This window comes from Penicillium oxalicum, chromosome VI, assembly GCF_001723175.1.
Source record: "Penicillium oxalicum strain HP7-1 chromosome VI, whole genome shotgun sequence".
In the NCBI taxonomy this organism is placed as follows: Eukaryota; Fungi; Ascomycota; class Eurotiomycetes; order Eurotiales; family Aspergillaceae; genus Penicillium; species Penicillium oxalicum.
The window spans coordinates 1,334,949-1,353,307 of NC_064655.1; the positions used below are offsets into that span (position 1 = coordinate 1,334,949).

The 18,359-nt window shown below is 50.8% G+C and overlaps 7 protein-coding genes across 7 annotated transcripts; 3 read left to right on the forward strand and 4 right to left on the reverse strand.

The window, feature by feature from the left end:
* Nucleotides 1-199: 199 nt before the first annotated feature.
* Nucleotides 200-553, forward strand: POX_f07760 (uncharacterized protein; the record flags this gene model as incomplete). The annotated part of the gene is made up of 1 exon (XM_050116554.1): nucleotides 200-553. The coding sequence occupies one exon, from the start codon at nucleotides 200-202 to the stop codon at nucleotides 551-553; it is 354 nt and encodes a 117-aa protein (XP_049966693.1).
* A 4,312-nt stretch (nucleotides 554-4,865) lies between these two features.
* Nucleotides 4,866-8,154, reverse strand: POX_f07761 (uncharacterized protein; the record flags this gene model as incomplete). Its single annotated transcript, XM_050116555.1, has 6 exons — nucleotides 4,866-4,980; nucleotides 5,038-5,105; nucleotides 5,171-5,403; nucleotides 6,064-7,604; nucleotides 7,662-7,929; nucleotides 8,019-8,154. 6 exons carry the CDS (start codon nucleotides 8,152-8,154, stop codon nucleotides 4,866-4,868), a joined length of 2,361 nt encoding a protein of 786 aa, XP_049966694.1.
* Nucleotides 8,155-8,601: 447 nt separating this feature from the next.
* POX_f07762 (uncharacterized protein) lies at nucleotides 8,602-9,473 on the forward strand (the record flags this gene model as incomplete). Its single annotated transcript, XM_050116556.1, has 2 exons — nucleotides 8,602-8,898; nucleotides 8,955-9,473. The coding sequence occupies 2 exons, from the start codon at nucleotides 8,602-8,604 to the stop codon at nucleotides 9,471-9,473; spliced, it is 816 nt and encodes a 271-aa protein (XP_049966695.1).
* A 349-nt stretch (nucleotides 9,474-9,822) lies between these two features.
* POX_f07763 (putative cytochrome c1 heme lyase) lies at nucleotides 9,823-10,803 on the reverse strand (the record flags this gene model as incomplete). Its single annotated transcript, XM_050116557.1, has 1 exon — nucleotides 9,823-10,803. The coding sequence occupies one exon, from the start codon at nucleotides 10,801-10,803 to the stop codon at nucleotides 9,823-9,825; it is 981 nt and encodes a 326-aa protein (XP_049966696.1).
* Nucleotides 10,804-10,939: 136 nt separating this feature from the next.
* On the forward strand, nucleotides 10,940-12,240 carry POX_f07764 (Diphosphomevalonate decarboxylase; the record flags this gene model as incomplete). Its single annotated transcript, XM_050116558.1, has 2 exons — nucleotides 10,940-11,010; nucleotides 11,097-12,240. 2 exons carry the CDS (start codon nucleotides 10,940-10,942, stop codon nucleotides 12,238-12,240), a joined length of 1,215 nt encoding a protein of 404 aa, XP_049966697.1.
* Nucleotides 12,241-12,482: 242 nt separating this feature from the next.
* POX_f07765 (uncharacterized protein) lies at nucleotides 12,483-13,140 on the reverse strand (the record flags this gene model as incomplete). Its single annotated transcript, XM_050116559.1, has 2 exons — nucleotides 12,483-12,937; nucleotides 13,068-13,140. The coding sequence occupies 2 exons, from the start codon at nucleotides 13,138-13,140 to the stop codon at nucleotides 12,483-12,485; spliced, it is 528 nt and encodes a 175-aa protein (XP_049966698.1).
* Nucleotides 13,141-14,157: 1,017 nt separating this feature from the next.
* Nucleotides 14,158-16,566, reverse strand: POX_f07766 (uncharacterized protein; the record flags this gene model as incomplete). Its single annotated transcript, XM_050116560.1, has 1 exon — nucleotides 14,158-16,566. The coding sequence occupies one exon, from the start codon at nucleotides 16,564-16,566 to the stop codon at nucleotides 14,158-14,160; it is 2,409 nt and encodes an 802-aa protein (XP_049966699.1).
* Nucleotides 16,567-18,359: the final 1,793 nt, after the last annotated feature.

Sequence of the window (18,359 nt, forward strand, 5' to 3'; positions counted from 1 at the left end):
GATTTTCAAGAATAGAGCGCGTCACTCGTATACAATACTCAATTCTGATGGAGCTTCTCCACACACAGGAGGTGATCGCATGATTTGGACAAATCCAACCAGCCTCTATGACGGAGATGTCTTCCAGGGTCGAGCTGTTCCCTCTGTTGAAGCTAAACGGACGGGCTTCCCAGGGCCGACTTTGCGGAAAATTCAATAGATGTTCGCCATGACTACTCTTGTCCCGCAATTGCAAGGGACAGCTGATCTGGGCTTTCCTCCTTTTGAAGAAGAATACGAGCATGGCCATGAGGGGAGGGGAGGGCATGTCATCGTCGCGTCGCTGTTCGTCGAGAGCTTGTGTGTGTGTCGCCTCCACTCCGAGGTCCACCCGTCGACCCAATGCCACGGGGTCGTCGACGTGGGCCGTGCGGTCCATGATCAACCGGACACGACATGGAACAGGAACCAACACTCCATCAGCGGGCTAAACTCTATTACCGTCGAAGAACCCCCTACAATGGCACACCTACTGGAGAGTCAAGGGCACAAAGTACATTTGTACTGCCGGTAGGCGTCTGTGAGTGATCCGGCAATCAAAGGCGGAGAACAGCGGTCCTCATCCTGCGAGCTTGACAAGAAGATGCTATTGACGACCAAAAATGCTGAGCGATACTGGTTATCGTGAGGTGGTTCTTATTGATGGAGGTCCGTTCGTGTCCTTGTCTCATTCATTATATCGGGCAGACTTGTCTTAATTGTTTGTCAACCCCTGCCAGACTCTATGTGTGCTTCATGATTCCCCCGTGGGATGACCCTTTGTTTTTTTTTTGTGGTGATGGTTGCAGACAGAGACCAAGTACAGTAAGACTCTTCTCTCCGTACAGGGCGAGATCCACCCCACAACCGCCAAACGCGCCGTCAGCCCGCCACGGAGGAGATGGGGAAAAACTCGAGCGTGTAGCTTGTCTCGGGTAGATTTCTTTGTCCAGTGGACACTGGAGGACTGCATTTGATGACCGACATACACCCGCTGATCTGGTCCGAGCAGCAAGGACATTCACTACTCACATGCTAAGAGCCTGGTCCGTAAAAATCCATCCCAGCAGGTCTGTACATGGCGACTATGACAATCCACCAGACCGCCTATGATGTGTAATGGTGACTCAAAAGAGTAAGCATGGCCTTAGCTTCAAAAGTGCCCACCACCTGAACCCTACAGGGCTCACACCATCCTGCACGAGCAATGATGTACTGTCCATCCCCCGAAAGGAAAAAAAAAATTAAGAATCAAACGTGTTCTTTCGACGCCAATGACGCTGACCAGGGAGACGCAGCTCTGATTTGCCCCTCCCTTGTCTTTCAGGGAGGTGAGCTTCTTTCCTTTTTCCCTCTTTTGTCGAGGCAAAAACCAGGACGAAGCAACGTTTGGGTCAAATGATGGGAGACGCACTGGGAGTGAAGGAGGCTGTGCAAAGCGGGTCCCTTTCCTGCATTCTCCGATTGGTCGTTGCGGATGCCGGTGGTGTGTATCACGTTGTATGTGTATTACCATACTTGATCGAGATTACATTACAATACATGACTGTCTTGTAATGGTCAGATACAGCGCCTGGTATAGAGCATGTGCAGGACATCTTGATGGGCTTGATTGTACACATCTACAACATCATTTTTAAATCGATGATCCATATTCAGAAGATACTTTGCTCTCGTGAATCTCTGCTCTCTGCTCAGAAAATCTGTGCACTTTATACATATTAATATATATAGAGTACTTATTAAGCCTAGTAACAACTTAGTCTATACGCATTTAATCCTCTACACCTTATATAAGATGGCATACTATCTGATCCCACCTCCTTGAGAAAACTCTCCCTTCACCCCGGACCCTGGCAGCCGACAAGTTGGACTCCCATCTCCGGAGATAATGTACTTGTTACTTGAATTCCTTTCTGATTATTCATCCTGAAACACCTTAGACTGGACACTGTTCACCGTACAGTGCACATTCCCCTCTGATATCCATTCCCGGAATCCCCCTCGAATATTGACGCCGACACTAAACACTGAAACACTGACCCAAGTCCCGAGGGCTTGCAGCTTGTCCACTATCCGTCAAAGTTAACCCTCACACGTGCCGCGTAACCATCCACCGTGTTCCCGTCTCTGCCTGACAGGGGCCAGGCTGACAGCCCTATTCTTTCGAGAGGCGCCCTCGCCTCATTTAGTCCAGAGATGGATCCGCGGATGAAAACGTTTGCTGCCGGGGCGGGGCCAGGGTGCGAGAGGGCAGTGCACAGTTTACCTTGCAAGGCTTGCAGGGAGAATGGGGGGGGCTTGCAGTGTGGAAATGTAGCCTTGCAGGGCGAGGACGGAATCCGGCTGTTGATTGATGTGGATGGTACGGTAGCATATAAAGTACCTTTGTATATTCATACTGTACGCTTGTATAGTGTACAGATGTATTGCACTAGACTATGTGGGATAGCGCTGTATTTTCAAGGTGTACTGCGTGCATTTGGTGGGTTGTACTGATGGGCACCTCTTATGCTATAAAGAGGATAGATTCTAGGTCGTCTTGAGGTATGTAGATGTTTTGCCAGTCTTCCTGTTCTTTTTTTTTCTAGAAAGAAAAGCAAGGTTTATCATGTCGCGGTACGAGCATTGGAGCGATATTGGTTTGGTTTCTATAGAGACTCGCTTCCAAATGGGTAATGGATAAGAGTGTTCTCGAATTAGTCCCGCCTTAGCTATATCAGATCATCAGGTGCTTCTGATATCGTGAGCCCTTGATTATTTGTGAGAGGCGGGACTGCTTCCATATTCCATTTGTGGACTCGCAAGACACGAGCTTCATCAATACATTCTCAATGCAATAGACCTATCATTGATCTCACAGCCAAGTCAAGATTAAATCGAAGGGGCCAGACGAGGGTTAACCTGTGGTTTTGAAAGGGGAATGAAAGGTGTAGGAGATTGAGAGATCGTAGCTTTGTGTTTTTTTCCGGTCACATGTCCAAGGTATACGGCGACATCCATATTAAGCGGCTCTCACAGGTGGAGTACTGTCATCAAGAGTATCGTCCACGGGTACTCGATTCGTCCCACGAGCTTGTGATCATCAAGAAGCGATTCAAACAAAAAATCAAACAGTCCGTTCAAGCCACGGGCGAATCCAGACTGAATGGCACTCACGGGTATCAGCGAAAGCTGTAGATGTGTCTGAAATATCACGTTCAACCGAATTCCTTCATCGAGCTGGTTGGGTCCACAAAATGTCATATGATCCGATGCATGGTATGCCTCGGTTTCTGCCTACTCGCTTTCCATGAGCTCTGCCTTTCGGATTCAAACATTTAGTATATCAACCTCAGAGCTGAGGAATTCAAGTCAAGCCCCGAGACTCAGGATATACTAGGCTGACCCTAATCGGTCCTGACTCTTGTGGGAGGAGTGGACCATCTCGTAGTAGATAGCAGTGTAAACATAAAGAACGAGACCTTGCCACGAGCACACTTGTGTCATAATAGATCGGTTCAAGTGCCCATTCAAAGAAAGACGACGGTGTGATTCTCACTTCCCAGCTATCGTCCAGTCTGCATGGTTATCCATCGTGTCGCAGGCAGAAACATAGATTCCCTGGCTCCTTACCATTTGTGACCTGGGCACGAGATCGAATCTGCCGGATTGTGGGTATCGACAGCACAGACATGATGAATAAACAATAAGAGGAGAAATCTAATTTTCCAAACGAGATCATCCAGATTGCTTCGAATGAGCACACTCGAGCCGAGTAAACTCCAGTCGATCGACAGGCTCCAGCGATACCGCACAGGTGCACAGCCACCGGGGACCTGGAATCACAATAGACTTCTCATCCTCAGTGCTTACGAATCCACAAGTCCAAAAAAATTGGAAATAAGAAAATTGGACCGAGACAGGAGGGGATGGATCCGCCTGTCTCGCGCCGCGCTTATCTTACCACGCCTAGAGTACCTACTACGTATACTACCTGGGATGAAGGAGGTCTCATTGCATCTGCCTGGCGCTCGTGTATGTACGCTCGGAAGCAATTGCTGAAGACGATACATCAGGATCCGAAGCATGGTGGAATGGAAAGGACTGGTAAGAAAGACACAGGCATGCGCAACCTTCCAATACGCTTGAGGTAGTCCAAGGATTTCCAAGGAAGATGAGATGAATGCACGGGCGGTGATTTTTCATCCTCGATTCAGGAGGCTTGTACTGTGACTACGAATAATATATATTTTTTTCATTCGAGTTGTGATTCAGGACTCAGTTCTTCGACATGCTCGGAAGTGTACAGTGACAGCCCAGGCCGCCGCTTTTCGCAGTCTTGCTCTCCCAGCCACAAGCCATTCCATTTCTTGAATTAGTTGAATACAACAACAGCCAGCAGGCTCTTAGTCCCTAGAGGGCCTGGCTGATTCCTCTGCTAGGCAGCCCAAATGGCTTATGCTCAGGATTACTCAGACGTTGTCATCTGGTATGTCATGCGTCTGCGAATCTGGGCGCGGTGATCAAATGGGCAAGGTTCATCGAACGCGACATGTTCTATTGTACTTTGTTCCACATCTCGATCGCAGGAAGAGAAAAGTTGACATGATGGCCCCAAAAGACTGGGGGCACAATGTACTCAAAGGAGAGACACGTACTGTAACAAATCGCGGTGCTGCCGAAGCATCTGCAGGGGAGGTCCTGCTGAAGAGTGATAACATCCTCGAAGCAGAGCCCAATACGCGACTGTTGGCCAGTCCCGTTTATAATAGACCGACGGGCTTCATTTAGAATTCGGGGGCTCTGTTCCAGATCGACATGCCGGCCGCGTCTCGTATTGCAGTCCGACTCGACAGCTCAGAAGATCAGAGATCATTCGAAGGTACAGATGGAAACAAGGACGGGTTTTTCATCCGTTCTTGGTTACGTTTGGCCATCTCGATACTCTTCAGCCTATCGATTCGCATTTGGTAGAATGTCCTGTGACCTTATCAGCAAAAGAAAAACAACTCATCGGGTGGATTAACTTCGACCTACTTGTGAAGTGCAAAAACGCGTTGACTGTCATCAGGCTTCGTTTCGTTCCCTTTTTTGATGGCATCAATCTAGGAGACAGGTAGATTAGATGGGCCGAATTGGATGACGAGTCTGTCTAGCTTGTGAAGCTCACCTTTTCATCTCGTTCCTTTTCTTCACTGGCCTTGGCGTCTTTAGAGTCTTTGTTGTCCTTTTCTTTGGAACCACCTTTATCGTCCTTTTTGGACTCCTTCTCACGCTCCTTTTTGCGCTTCTGCTTCTCTTCATACTCTTTCTTGACGCGCTCGATTTCCGCGGCCATCTTCTGCTCCTTTAGTCGTGCTGCTTCTTTCTCGGCATCAACAATAGGCGAGCAGAAATGCCGATCTTGAAGATGTATTGGGCACACATAGAAAAAATCCTTTGTTGTCAATAACCTTAGTAAGCTAAACATGTAGCATGAAGCCGTCGTAAATGTCTTCGCGAATTACATTAATTGGATGCAGGTTTCTCTACCTTGTTGTCGGGTGTGATCAACACACTGGTCGATGGTTTAAAACAGATTAAACATGCCTTGGCCGACGTGTCCGCGACACGACGCAAGTGATAGACATTGGTCAGGGATACCATTGTAGAGAAAGGAGGCTTCTGAGATGAGACAGTCACCAACGGCATGACTCACAATAAACGACCTGCATCAACTGTCTGGTGGGATATGAGGTTATTCCCGCAGCTACGATCATGTGACCTACGCGCGGCGCTAAGAAAACGGAGGAGGGGAAATTCTCGGGCATGAAACGAAGCAAGTTCACTCCAAGCAACACCCTCTTCAGTCCGGCAATTCTTTCCAAAGGAAATCATTAAAGGGTATTCATATTCGATACAGAACGCCAAACCATGCACTAGTAGTCTTCTTGGAGACCCAACACCTCGGGCCGAGAAAGGGGGAAAGCAAAGATTCCGAACCACCACTCGAATCGCCGGAAAATTGTCCAAAAACGTAAAACGAGGTCAAAGGTTATAAAAACAATTCGTCTTCCTCCATACCAGCTGCCTCTCTCGCTAAGCGGAGGTCCTTCCCAGTCACGCCGACGTCGCGAAGGTAAGGCTTAAACGCTTCAAGAAGATCCCGCAACCCACTCTGCAAGGTATTGAGAATTAACTCGATCTCAGGAACCTTCCGCGCCTCGGCTTGTGCCTCCGGATTGCTTGAGGGCGGGAATTCAATGTCCGTCCAGTGTGCATCCAAGCCTCCCTGGTAGACAAAAGCGTCGAGGGTCATGAGTGTTTGGGTGAATAGGTTGATCACCGACGGGACATCCGCCTGCACCTTGCCGTACTGGTCCTCGTTGAGACTAGCAATCAGCAAGCGCGTCAAAGAATCAACGGCGTCTACAATTGAGCTGAGGGAGGAATCCGGAGTTCCGCAAACGATGCTTGTTGCCCGTCGGGCATACGTTTGTCTCAGCGGCTGACACCAATGCAGAAGTTGGACGATGATCGGGTGCACATCCTCGGGTTTGTAGGTGGTAGACGGACCACCAGTAAGTCGTTTCAGCTCTTGAGTCGAGGCAAGAAGCTTTTGCTTACGCTCTGGACTGAGCATTGCGGTCGAGGCCCTGTCAAATACATCACGGGCACGAGCCCGAGCGGTAGGTGTCCAGTCCGGTGACTGACCGTACGCCTTGGCGGTCGAGCCCAGAGCTTCCCCGAACTTTTCATGGCGAGAGGTCGCCTTGGGGGCAGTCGCAAAGATATTTTGATCCTTGGGGGCGTCTGCCAAGCGAGGCAAGGTACGCAATTCTGGCTGGGGGTCATTCTTCCCGGCCACAGGCAGGGAGGCGGATTTGGGTGCCTTGTACTCCTCGATCCGCTTGGTGATACCCATAATCTCTTCCTGGGCGCAACCAAGAATCTGATGCCACGTCGAGCCACCTTCGCGGTCGATCTCGCTGAAAATTGCCTTTCGGCGATCTGGCTGACGCTGACTGATGAGACCCAATTCCCATAAAGCGAAGGACTTGACAATGTGCTTCTTGGCCTTGAGGCCTGATAGTAAGCTTGCGTTAGGGTCTTTCGCATCGGCCGTGAGCGGCTGGCCACGCTTCAGTGGCTCCTTGCCCAAGAAAATAGAGAAGAACAGGTTGGCGGACTGCCAGCTGAGACACAACAGGAAACCCGAGACGAAAGACCGGAGAATAAGAGCACCAAAAGCTGGGGGAAAGAACGTATCGGGTTGCGCGGCCGAGCGAGAGAAACTCCAGAACAGTTTCGCAAAGTACAGCGACAAGCTCCAAGCAGTCTGGCGCAAGAAGAGAAGATACAGAAATGGGGTCGCAATAGCGACCATGGTAGTGTATCCGATGGCATTTTGAATCTTTTGAGGGAACGCGCTTCGGATGTACTTAGAGGTCGGAACCACTTGGTGTGTACGCTCGTCGGTGGGGTCGGTAGATCGTAGTCTGACGGGGACAGAGATTTGATCGTAGTCGAAGACAAGGTGGAAGAAAGCTTGGGCGCATGCCAGCAGCAGGTGAAAGGCATGGATGTAAATTGGCCTCTCATTCAGAACTGGCCGCTCGTGTGATCTGATTCCAATATTAGTAGCAGTTCCCCAGCAGACCGAGTCGCTCGGAAGCTCATACCGGCCGCGTTTCACAATATCCAGTTGCGCCTCCTTGGAAGATGACCATAGATAGAGCTCAGTAAACCACCAAGCCGAAAAAAGGTAACAACAGAATGTGTAGGCGATTTGAAGAGGAAAGAGGTTTCTGGCAGTGCTGAGCGGAGACGGTGTCGTCCTCGAGCCGAGATGCATCTGACTGACTCGAAGCACGAAAATGAGCAGGGCCGAAAGAAAAATCATGACGGCACGGAGCCCACAGGGTCCTATGGGAAACCATGTCCAGAACACTAACACGAAGCGTGGATTAGCCCAGCTATTTCGAGGTGCAACAGCTGAAGGTAGCTCAGAGTTGTGGGAAATCGAACAGGCCACCTACACGATGTTTTGTCGCCAATGACGATCGAGATAAAATAACAGACAAGAAGCGAGAGCGCAGAGGCGTGGACGAATCGCCTATGCAGCGCGGAGGTCAAAATCCGCCTGTAAGGCCGGACTTGTGTTGCGACGGCCATTTTCTGAGCTTCGGTGTAATGAGGAACAAGTGAGAGACAAAGATGGGGATCTCAGAGCACTTCAAGGGCGAGCATTTCAAGAAAGTCCAGATCGGCAATGATATGGCGCCTCAATTGAATATTTCGGGAGATTGCCGGATCCGATCGCGCTTTGGTAGGCTGAAGTTGTACCTCTTGCGACTAACCTGGAATCATGATGGAATATTTTGAGCATCAAAACACACCAGCCACGTTGTGTCACGTGATAATCGATGGCTCAGCTCACCCAATCTGTGGCTGGTGCACCCTCGCAGTTGAGTCTCAGCACCCGGCCGGCAGTACGTCATGTGAGGAGGTGTTTGGGGCTTTCCGCAGATGCATCTCTGCCTGTCGTCCCCGCACAACAAGGGTCCGCGATAGCAACCTCCGGCCCAGTTTCTGAGATTTCGAGAAGGATACTCGCTCGCTATGTCTTTCGACCGATTAAACTCACTAGAGGCGCAGCCTACTGATATGCGCCGGTCCGATGACCCGCAGTATCGTGATGACCCTGGCTTCGATCATTTAGCTGAATCGCTGTCCGATCAACTGTTCACGTTGACTTCCAACATCTCGCGTCTTTCCAACCAGATTGCACTTCTCGGCACAAAGAGAGATACGGAACGTGTGCGCGAACGTGTACACAACCTTCTGGACGAGACACGGACAGGGTTCAAAGACGTTGGCGATGGGCTGAAGAAGATCCAGCAATGGGAGGACGTCAATGTGAGTTGGCGGCAATTTGACATCTACAAATCGGCTTGGCTGACGATATCTTTAAGCCATCACAAAAATGGACCCAGCAAAAATTGTCATCCGAATTCAAAGCCAGCCTTGATGAATTCCAAACGGTGCAGCGTCGAGCTTTGGAAAAACAGCGAGCTTCGGCAGTTGCAGCGCGTTCAGCTATCGAGGATGGGGAACATGCATCAGATGAGGCTGGAGTGCAACTCCAGCAACAACAGCAGCTGGAACAATCCCGAATGGCGAACCAAAGCGAGGTGGATTTCCAAGAATCTCTCATCATTGAGCGGGAGAACGAAATTCGCAACATTGAGCAATCGGTTGGTGAATTGAACGAGCTATTCCGAGACGTTGCCCATATTGTTCACGAGCAAGGCGGACAACTCGATATCATCAGCGAGAACGTCCAGAACGTTGTTCGAGACACAGGGGGCGCCAATACCGAGCTACGCAGTGCTAGTCGATATCAGAAAAACGCCCGCAACAAGGCCTGCTGCTTGCTGATCATCCTTGCGGTTATCTTGACCATCATCGTTTTAGCGGTTGTTCTGGGTTAACCGGTGTTTCCGCTTTCCTTTCTCAGTTTGCCTGGTCTGTCATTTCCTTGGTCTTTTATTGTTTACTATGGGGCGCCGCCGTCTCCACTACTAAGTTCACGCACGATATCCCCCGATGTATCCCTTGCACTTTGCCTAATTTTTTTTTCTGGTCCGATAATTGTCTTTGACTCTATACTATTGTTGCAGTATAAAGAATCGTGATTGTCTTCATGGATTATTTGGCCAGCTCTTCCAGATGCAACGTTGATATCGTACATAGATGTGATTGCCTTACGTGACTAATTTACAATGCCGGCTTCCCGGTCTACTCGGACCGACGCTCGACCAGTCTTGACCGATTCGACGATCAGAAACCGACAAACTTGTTGAATCTCATCCTCCAGCCCTCATAGGTGTTCAGTTTCGGCCGTACATCTAGATAGAAGCTGAGTTTGCCCGAGGCGGCGTTTGCGGAAAGGCCATCTGGCTTGTCGCCACCGGCATTTGTTTTGCCTTGATAAAAATCGATCACGTACTCAACTCGCTCGCCGCCGCAGCGCTCAACTACCCAGTCATGCCGATCAAACGGATGCTGGTACCCCAGCCACCCGTTGATACGGGCGCGTGGACTTAGAAATTGAGGATCAACTCCGAGACCCCGGAACGAATATAATTTGGGACCCCCGCATTTCTTACTGCCGGGATCCGTGGACGGCGCTTTGTTTTCCCAGTCGAGGATTTGCTGCCATGCCCGCTCGTTGACTGCATTGTGAATGGGAATGATGGAGGCGACGGAGGTCGCCAGTTCAGAGGGGGATGACGTTGACCCTGGTGTGTTGCCTTTGCGCATCAGGGCTTCGAAGAACTGTTTTTCAGAGGGATATATCCAGTTGCCCGAGGCCTGGTCGTGACCCGTCTCGGCTTCGGCGTTGGAGGGAGCCCCGTGCGAAGCAGCGTATGGAGATGATTCGTAAGGCGATGGGGATCCCTTCTTTGCCTCCGGACAAGTGCCGGCGGCGGACGGAGCGCCAGCTCGAGGTATGCTGCTAATCTCCCGATCTGTGGATAAAGGTCGTTGTAATTTGGAAGGGGGCTGTTCTCCTTCTTGCGCCGGCGCAGAGGAAGCGGGATGCGGCGCTTTGCCACCATTCTGTTGCAACCAGACTTCACGGGTCTTGTGATCGACAGGACATGTTGCCGCAGAAGGTTCTGCAGGTGCAGAGGGAGTACTGGCGCCGGCTCCCATGAGGAAGTGCAAATGCTTTAAAATATCAGGGACTGGCAGGGTTCCACTAAAAGCGTCGGTGGACGATGTGATCGTCGAGGCAGAGTTTCTCCGGCGACTCATTATTTTGCCTTCACCGCCTGGCCCACATTATAAGCGTCGCCTTCCCAAGAAGGCAATCCACCCCCTATTGCTGCATTGTGGACGAAGAATCGATCAAGAGCTTCAATTCAGCTTCTTACTCTACACGTGAATCAAGATGGCGTCTTCCACTCAATCGCCTGTCTACCGGGCAACCACCACCGCCCCTGTCAACATTGCCGTCATCAAGTATGAGACTCACTAAAAACTTACCCCTCCACCCGTGATGTTTGTTCCTGGTGATTGCATGCTGACTGACCTCTTTCTCTTGACAGGTACTGGGGCAAGCGTGATACGACTCTCAACCTTCCCACCAATTCGTCACTCTCTGTGACCCTCTCACAACAATCTCTGCGCACTTTGACCACCGCTTCCGCGAGCGCAGACTACCCCGCCGAGGATACCTTGACCCTGAACGGCAAACCTCAAGATATCCAGTCCTCTAAGCGTACTCTGGCCTGTCTATCAAGTCTGCGTTCTCTCCGCAAGTCTCTCGAAGATGCCGACGCGTCACTCCCCAAACTGTCCACCTTCCCTCTCCGAATCGTCTCCGAGAACAACTTCCCCACGGCTGCTGGTTTGGCCAGTTCCGCTGCTGGGTTCGCTGCCCTTGTCCGCGCAGTCGCCAACCTCTATGAGCTCCCCCAGTCGCCCCGGGAGCTGAGCCGTATTGCCCGTCAAGGCTCAGGCTCCGCCTGTCGTTCGCTCATGGGCGGCTACGTTGCCTGGCGCACAGGCGAGCAAGCCGACGGCAGCGACAGCCTGGCAGAGGAGGTGGCTCCGGCATCCCACTGGCCGGAGATGCGGGCCCTGGTCCTTGTGGTCAGCGCGGAGAAGAAGGACGTTCCTAGCACCGAGGGCATGCAAACCACTGTTGCGACTTCGGACCTGTTTGCTACCCGCGCTCAAACAGTTGTCCCCGAGCGTATGGATGCCATTGAGGCCGCCATCCGTGACCGGGACTTCCCCAAGTTCGCCGAGATCACCATGCGTGACTCGAACACCTTCCACGCCACATGCTTGGACTCCTGGCCCCCGATTTTCTACATGAATGATGTTTCCCGCGCTGCAGTCCGCCTGGTCCACGACATCAACCGTGCAGTTGGCCGCACCGTAGCCGCCTACACCTTCGATGCGGGCCCCAACGCTGTCATCTACTACGAGGAGAAGGATTCTGAGCTAGTTGCCGGCACTGTCAAGGCCATTCTCGGCTCGAGCGCCAGCGGCTGGGAGGGTCCCTTCTACGAGAACCTGGCTCACCTGAGCGCCCCCGGTGTCTCTCTTGACCAGATCGACACTCGTGTCCTGGATGTGCTCAAGGGTGGCGTGAGCCGAGTCATCCTGACCGGGGTCGGCGAGGGCCCCGTGGCCGTTGAGGATCATCTCGTGACTGAACGCGGAGAAGCCATCATCAACTAGGATTTTATACACCTTAACACCTAATAATACATACCCATAGTTCGCAAATTGAGCAGAAAGATACCCTGGCCTGCCTCTTACCTGACTGGCAGTTCGAACCTGAACTACCTTGTCGAGCATGTTTGCCTCTTGATCTTTCACAACAGTCGCCGAATAGCTAGCCCGCTTGGAACGTAATTATTGTGCCTGCTGCCCGCTCGACGGAGAGACTCTTTGGGCGGACCCCAATACTCGCCAGCGAATTACTCCATCAATGAAGCCATCAGTCCCAGAACCGCCCCAGCAAGGGGAAAACAACCTCGAATCAGATTGAGAGTAGACCACCTTTCAAGCAACCCCATCGTCTCCGTCTGAGACGTTTCCACCGCAGACTGGGCTTGGCGCTGTAGGCTGTTGTTGGTACCCGCCATTGCGGCGAAGGTAAAAGGCACAATGCCCAGCGTCATCGCCGCCGCGGCCGAGAAAAGACCCGAGCGCGAAAGCGCCGCGTGGCTGGAGACAGGTTTCCCTGATGGTGCAGACCAAGCGAGATAGACGAACGCGGCCGCGACGGCCACCGCGATGGGAGGGTTTTGGGCCTTGCCCTTGGCATACATGTTTCGCCACTGCTTGGCGAGGATCGCCAGAGAGACATTATCTTCACGATGCGATTGTAAAAGAGCTGATGTGGTAATGATACTGAGAGCAATGATGTTGCCTATGTTCCGGGGTTAGTAGCTGTCTGCATCCCGAGACAGTTGGTCTTTTGAAGCATTGCACCAGTCGTGTGATCCATTGAGGAAAGACGCCGTCAAGAGGAAACTAGTACAAAGGGAGGATGAGTATACCTGATAACCACGCTGCACCGGAAGTGCCAATTGCTTGGGCCAACCCCAGACCGAGAGTCCCAGAGGACGCCATTATTCGTACGGACCGACGATGCAAGTTCGACTCGAATGCTGTAAAGCTGCTTGATTTGGAAACCTCAGGACTCAACGAGTTGGAAATAGAAACCAGTTGAAGAACGATAGAAGGTCCAAGCCAAAAAGTACTACGTACTTATAGACGGTATTCATTCACCTGACCCGATCCGCTCACTGCAGGATAAACCAACTTTAAGCTTTTTGCGCACAAGGCAGGCATTTTGCCGTGGAACTCGTAGAGGAATGTGCATTAACTAGACAGGATACAGTAGGACTACTAGATAGTAAGAGTCGGTATGTCCCCTTGATTAGGTACCAGACGTCATGACTCATGATTCCACCACGCACCTCAACCAAGGAATCTCCCGACAGAGTCGGTGTTTCGGAAAACGAGCCTGGAGCAATGGATTCTCGGGGAGTTTATTGGACATGTCTTGGGAGAAAAACAAAAGAAATGGAACGCGCCAGTTTGGAGGTTCTGCGCAGGTCGGACATGGTCGGTGTTTGGGGGACGCAAATAAGGCCGAGCTGAGGCGGGTCTTTGCGGGTTTTGTCGCACTTCGTCGGCTTTGGCAGTGTCGGAAGGGATTGAATTGTCCGAGATGTCGGGTATGATCCGATGTGGTTTCTCGGTAGATTCGGGTTTTTTTTTCTTCATTTGGTAATGAATTGAGAGGTGAAGAAGAAGGTATCATTATGTTGGTCACATTTCAAGTAGGAAATTGTGGGAAAATTATATACATACCTAGTCACTCCAAGGAAGCTGACTTGAATTCTAGAGAGAAGCCCCCATGGAAGTTGTATAACAGACGACTCTCTAACTCTCTTTCATTCTGCGAACACTACACCTGCCTCGAAAGCTACGACTCCAGAGTAATTGAACATGCCAGGATCATAAAAAAAAAGAAAGAGGAATTGCATTAGCACTTTTTGAAACATTAACCTTCTCTGCTCAATTTTAAATCCGAGTAACATAATTCCATTTTTGCGACCTTTCACTTTGCTCGCCCAAAACTCAACACTTGACCGATGGGCGGTAGACTGACGAGTCGAGACTTTGGGTCGGGGCCTCAACATCTGGTTTGAACGCATTTTGGCTGTACCATTCCTGCACCGCGGCCTGGACATACTCGCGGAACTTCTCCAGTTCGCCCGGCGGCGCATAAGCTTCAACGATAATGCGAATGAGCTGGTCCGCATCCACCAAGCGTATGCCGCTGTCGCGGATGTCTTGTAGCTCTTCCGGAGTTGGGAATGTATAGTAGGCACTGGTTTCAGTGTCCTGGGGGGTTTTAGACAGCTGCTGGCCCCGGGAGATCTTGTCGACGGCGTCTCGTGCCATCTGCACCCCTATACCGTACACATCGGCCATGTAGCCAAGCATGGACTTGGAATAGTCAATGGGGTGCTTGCGGATTTCAATCACGTCGCCCGCGTCCCAGTTCTCGTCAATGTCGTGGAGAGAGTAGCCAAAGTGCGTTTCTCTATTTTTCATCGCGCGAACGGTGGTCATCACGCCGCGGTAGGCGGGTAGGGTTCCCGGGTGGAGGTTCAGGAGGCGTCGGGGTTGCGAGAAATATTGAATGATGTCAGTTTTGAATCTCTGGTAGCATCGAATCGAGAGACCAATGCTAATGTGGTGTTTGGCCAGTGAGTCAATGAAAGAGAGGTTGTTGATGTTGGGGACATCTTCAACCAAAATTCCGTACATCTTTCGGATTTGATCAACTGTCTGGTGTGCTCCACCAGTGGAGACTGGTTTGTCCTGGAAGTATGGACGAACATACTGCTGCAGCAACTCTCGCTCAAAGAAGGCAAGCTCTCGAAGCTCGAATGGAGAGGCCGTCGCCTTTGCCCGGTGCTTGGGCAGATAAATGAAGGGGACATGGCCATCCGCGAGAATTTGCGGCACCAACTTGCTGACCATCAGCTGAGAGAATAGATCCGATCCGCAGAAGATCGCCACATGCAATGATCGGGGAACCGGCTGTTTCGTCAGGGCGCAGGAGATACGAGCCGCGTGCGCGGCAATTCGGTCGATGGCGCTCACGTAAAAGTGAGTGCCGCGAGTGAGCGAGCCGATGGCGTAGAGGCCCGGTGCTGCGCTCAGAGTGTCCAGATCAACGGCGATGCCACCGTGACGCTGAGCCTTGAACAGATTCTTCTTGAGTGCCGACTGGATTAAGGGAGCACTGATGTGATCGAGACCACACTCCTGTCCCGTTGCTTCTACAACATGGTCAACCTCAATGATTCCGTCCGAGGTATCTGCGCGGAAGCGGCCACCCTCCCACTGGACTAGACTGCCCCGGACAACGCGTAGCTGGGAGCTTTGCATCATGTGGAGGATCTTTTTGGCATTCTGCACCGGCATTGCATGGCGGAATCTCATCCACATGGAGTAGAACTCCTTCATGAAAAGGTCCTGACTTGCTGGAGAGATAGACGCCCAATATCGCTCTATGACCGGTGCTGTGCCTCGAAGGACTGACTGCCATTGGACTTGACCTGTCTGTGCCGCATTGATATCATGTTCGAGCTGCTTGAGCGGTGACAGGTCATCGATCAGCCAACTCCAGTCACCATCAGTGGCCCGTGACAGCTCCACCATCAGGGCTCGCATAATCTGAAGCAGGGCATCGTTGGGGTCGGATTCGACTTGTGCTGCAAGATCGTGGAGCACATAACGACGAGAGTACGGCTCATTTGGTCCTTGCACTTTTGGCAAGCAGCCACTGCGGGACATCAAAGTGATGGTCCCTCGGTGGCCATTCTCGTTGAGGAAAGTTGCTGCGTCGATTGCCGATAACCGCGAGCCCACAATCAGAACCGGGGCATCGCTGGGGATCATCTTCAATTTGGACAGTGGCCATGGGCTCGGGTAGAAGCCACGAAGCCCGATAAGTTGAGAATTGATAGTCGCGGTGAAGTTGCCGAGGGCCAACACCGCAGATTGCGTGACAAGTCGGTTTCCACTTTCGACTTTGAGCTCGAATCTGCCGTCGTCCAATCGCTCAATGTCGTGTACCTCTTCGTTGATAACATCAATGCCTAGCCCAATCTGTCGGGCTTGTTGGATGGCCTGAGACCAAGTGGCTTGCAGGTACTGCCCGTATTCCTCTCGCGAGGGAAAATCACCTCCTGTGAGAGTACTTCGCCATTGTGTGAAGTGTTTGGGCTTAGCCTGGTAGAGGCCCATGGTATCGGTGTGCATGTTGAGAATGGTGCCTTGACATGATGATGAATAGGCCAGCCCGGGACCGGCCAGGGCACTCTTCTCAAACACGACGATCTTGGAAAACAGGTTGCCTTCTTGGCCCTTCTCAATCAAGTGAAGGAGAATGGCAAGGGCACTCGCACCGCCACCAACAATTGCCACATCCGCCGTTTGACAAGTCTGAGATTGGGGTTCAATCGGTGCCATTGTGGCTAGAAAGTATGCTCACCCGATGGCCTGGGTTGTAATTTGAGTGAATAGAACAAAAGTCTCTCGACTCGGGCTTCTTTTTATATTCATTAGCCAGAAGAAATTGAAGCTCAAGACGAAAATAGAGCACCCCCTCTTATGACGCGGCCAAAACACTCCAGATCAGCACGATTCCTCGTTGGTCTGACCAGTTTTTGCAGATCTCGATATTTAGCCAGATGCAAAATGATCCTAGCATCTCCAAATCTCTCACGCAGATGTACTTCTCAGATCATTGGAAGAAGGCCATCTCCTCCAGTGGCGCCAGGATGTCCAGCTCTGACACCATGTAGAATAAAAATTCGAATTCAATTATTATACCTCCAATAGGCAAGAATCTCGATCGTCCCCTGCCTCCTATACGCTGTGGGCCGATGCAATGCAGCACATCAAAATTCCGGGCGAAAGGAAGGAAGATCTTTCAAGGTCCTTCAGCAAGATGCCTTCCAGGCTTGTATGCAGCGCAATACAAGTTTGGCAATTGGAGTGTTTCGGCTGGGTGAACTAGTTCCAAAGAAAGAAAATGTGGAGGTTCACGAATCGAAACAATTATCACATGCATCAAATTACATCATCCAGCCCTGTAAAAAGGTACCCTGGATCCACATAGGATAGCAGTACCAATGGATCGATCTCTTGAAATAATACCAGATCAAGGCCACTGTTACGCTTCACCATAAATTTCTGGGGCTAGCGTGTTTGAAATTCTCTTCATCAGGAGATTATCAATATTTCAGTCGTTTGCCCGTTTTTTTTTTCGCTTGTTGGACATCCAAAGCTCAAGTTAACTTACTTCAAGCGCCAACAGTATCAAACTTGTCCTCGATATTAAAAACAATAGCCCCAGAGGAGTAATCGTCAAGAAAGTCCGAAAAACAGAAAAACAGAAAAATCAAACAAATAAAAGCCAACTGTCCAGTCATAACCATCTCACCTTAAGAACCACACCCATGGCCCTATTCTGGGAAGTCTCCCCTCTCACTCTAATTGTGGAAATCTTCTCACCTTTGCCTGACATATCAAACAGCGATGGTATTGATGAAGAAGATCTGCACCGAAACGCCGAGCAAGGTGAGATGATCCTACCTCAGCAATTACCTGGAGTAGACAACGAACGTCGATCTCTCAAAAAATAGAAACAAAGAAAACAATGACCTCCACCAGCCAGAACATCCGTGCCAGGATCCTGACTCGCGATGAGGTCCACCAGCCTAATAACCCAAGCCATCATATTGAGTCCGCTTGTCAGAAAGGCTCGAGACCTGGACCAGGATCTCGTCTAATGCAGATGAATACTAGGTCAAGTTAGACCTTCTATTGTCCATAGGCTAATGTCTGGCAGTGGAACGTGCTTGTGGGTCCGCTTCCTTTAGTAGATTTAGCGGCGTCGAATACGACACTACTCGCGTAGCCCTGCCTAATCTGAGCACGGACATGAGCCCCGGGAATACGAGGAACGTTGGAGTCGAGTCGGGTGCATTTAAAAAATACGATTCTAGTCTTTTTGTTCATTCATGAGCTTTATTATGGCATCAAAAGCATTTTCGTTTGTCATACATATTGGCAATGTGCAGAGTTTTCCCATGTCTAGACCTTCTTGGAAAACTGCCTATTGGCCAGAAATTGCAATTCGTGGACGAGACAATGCATCTATAGGTATTTTGTTCTATTTCTAGAGAGCCGGCATAGTCACAGCCCTAGTCATGATACGACGGTGGATCTAGACATTGGTCCCATTTTTTTATAGAGTA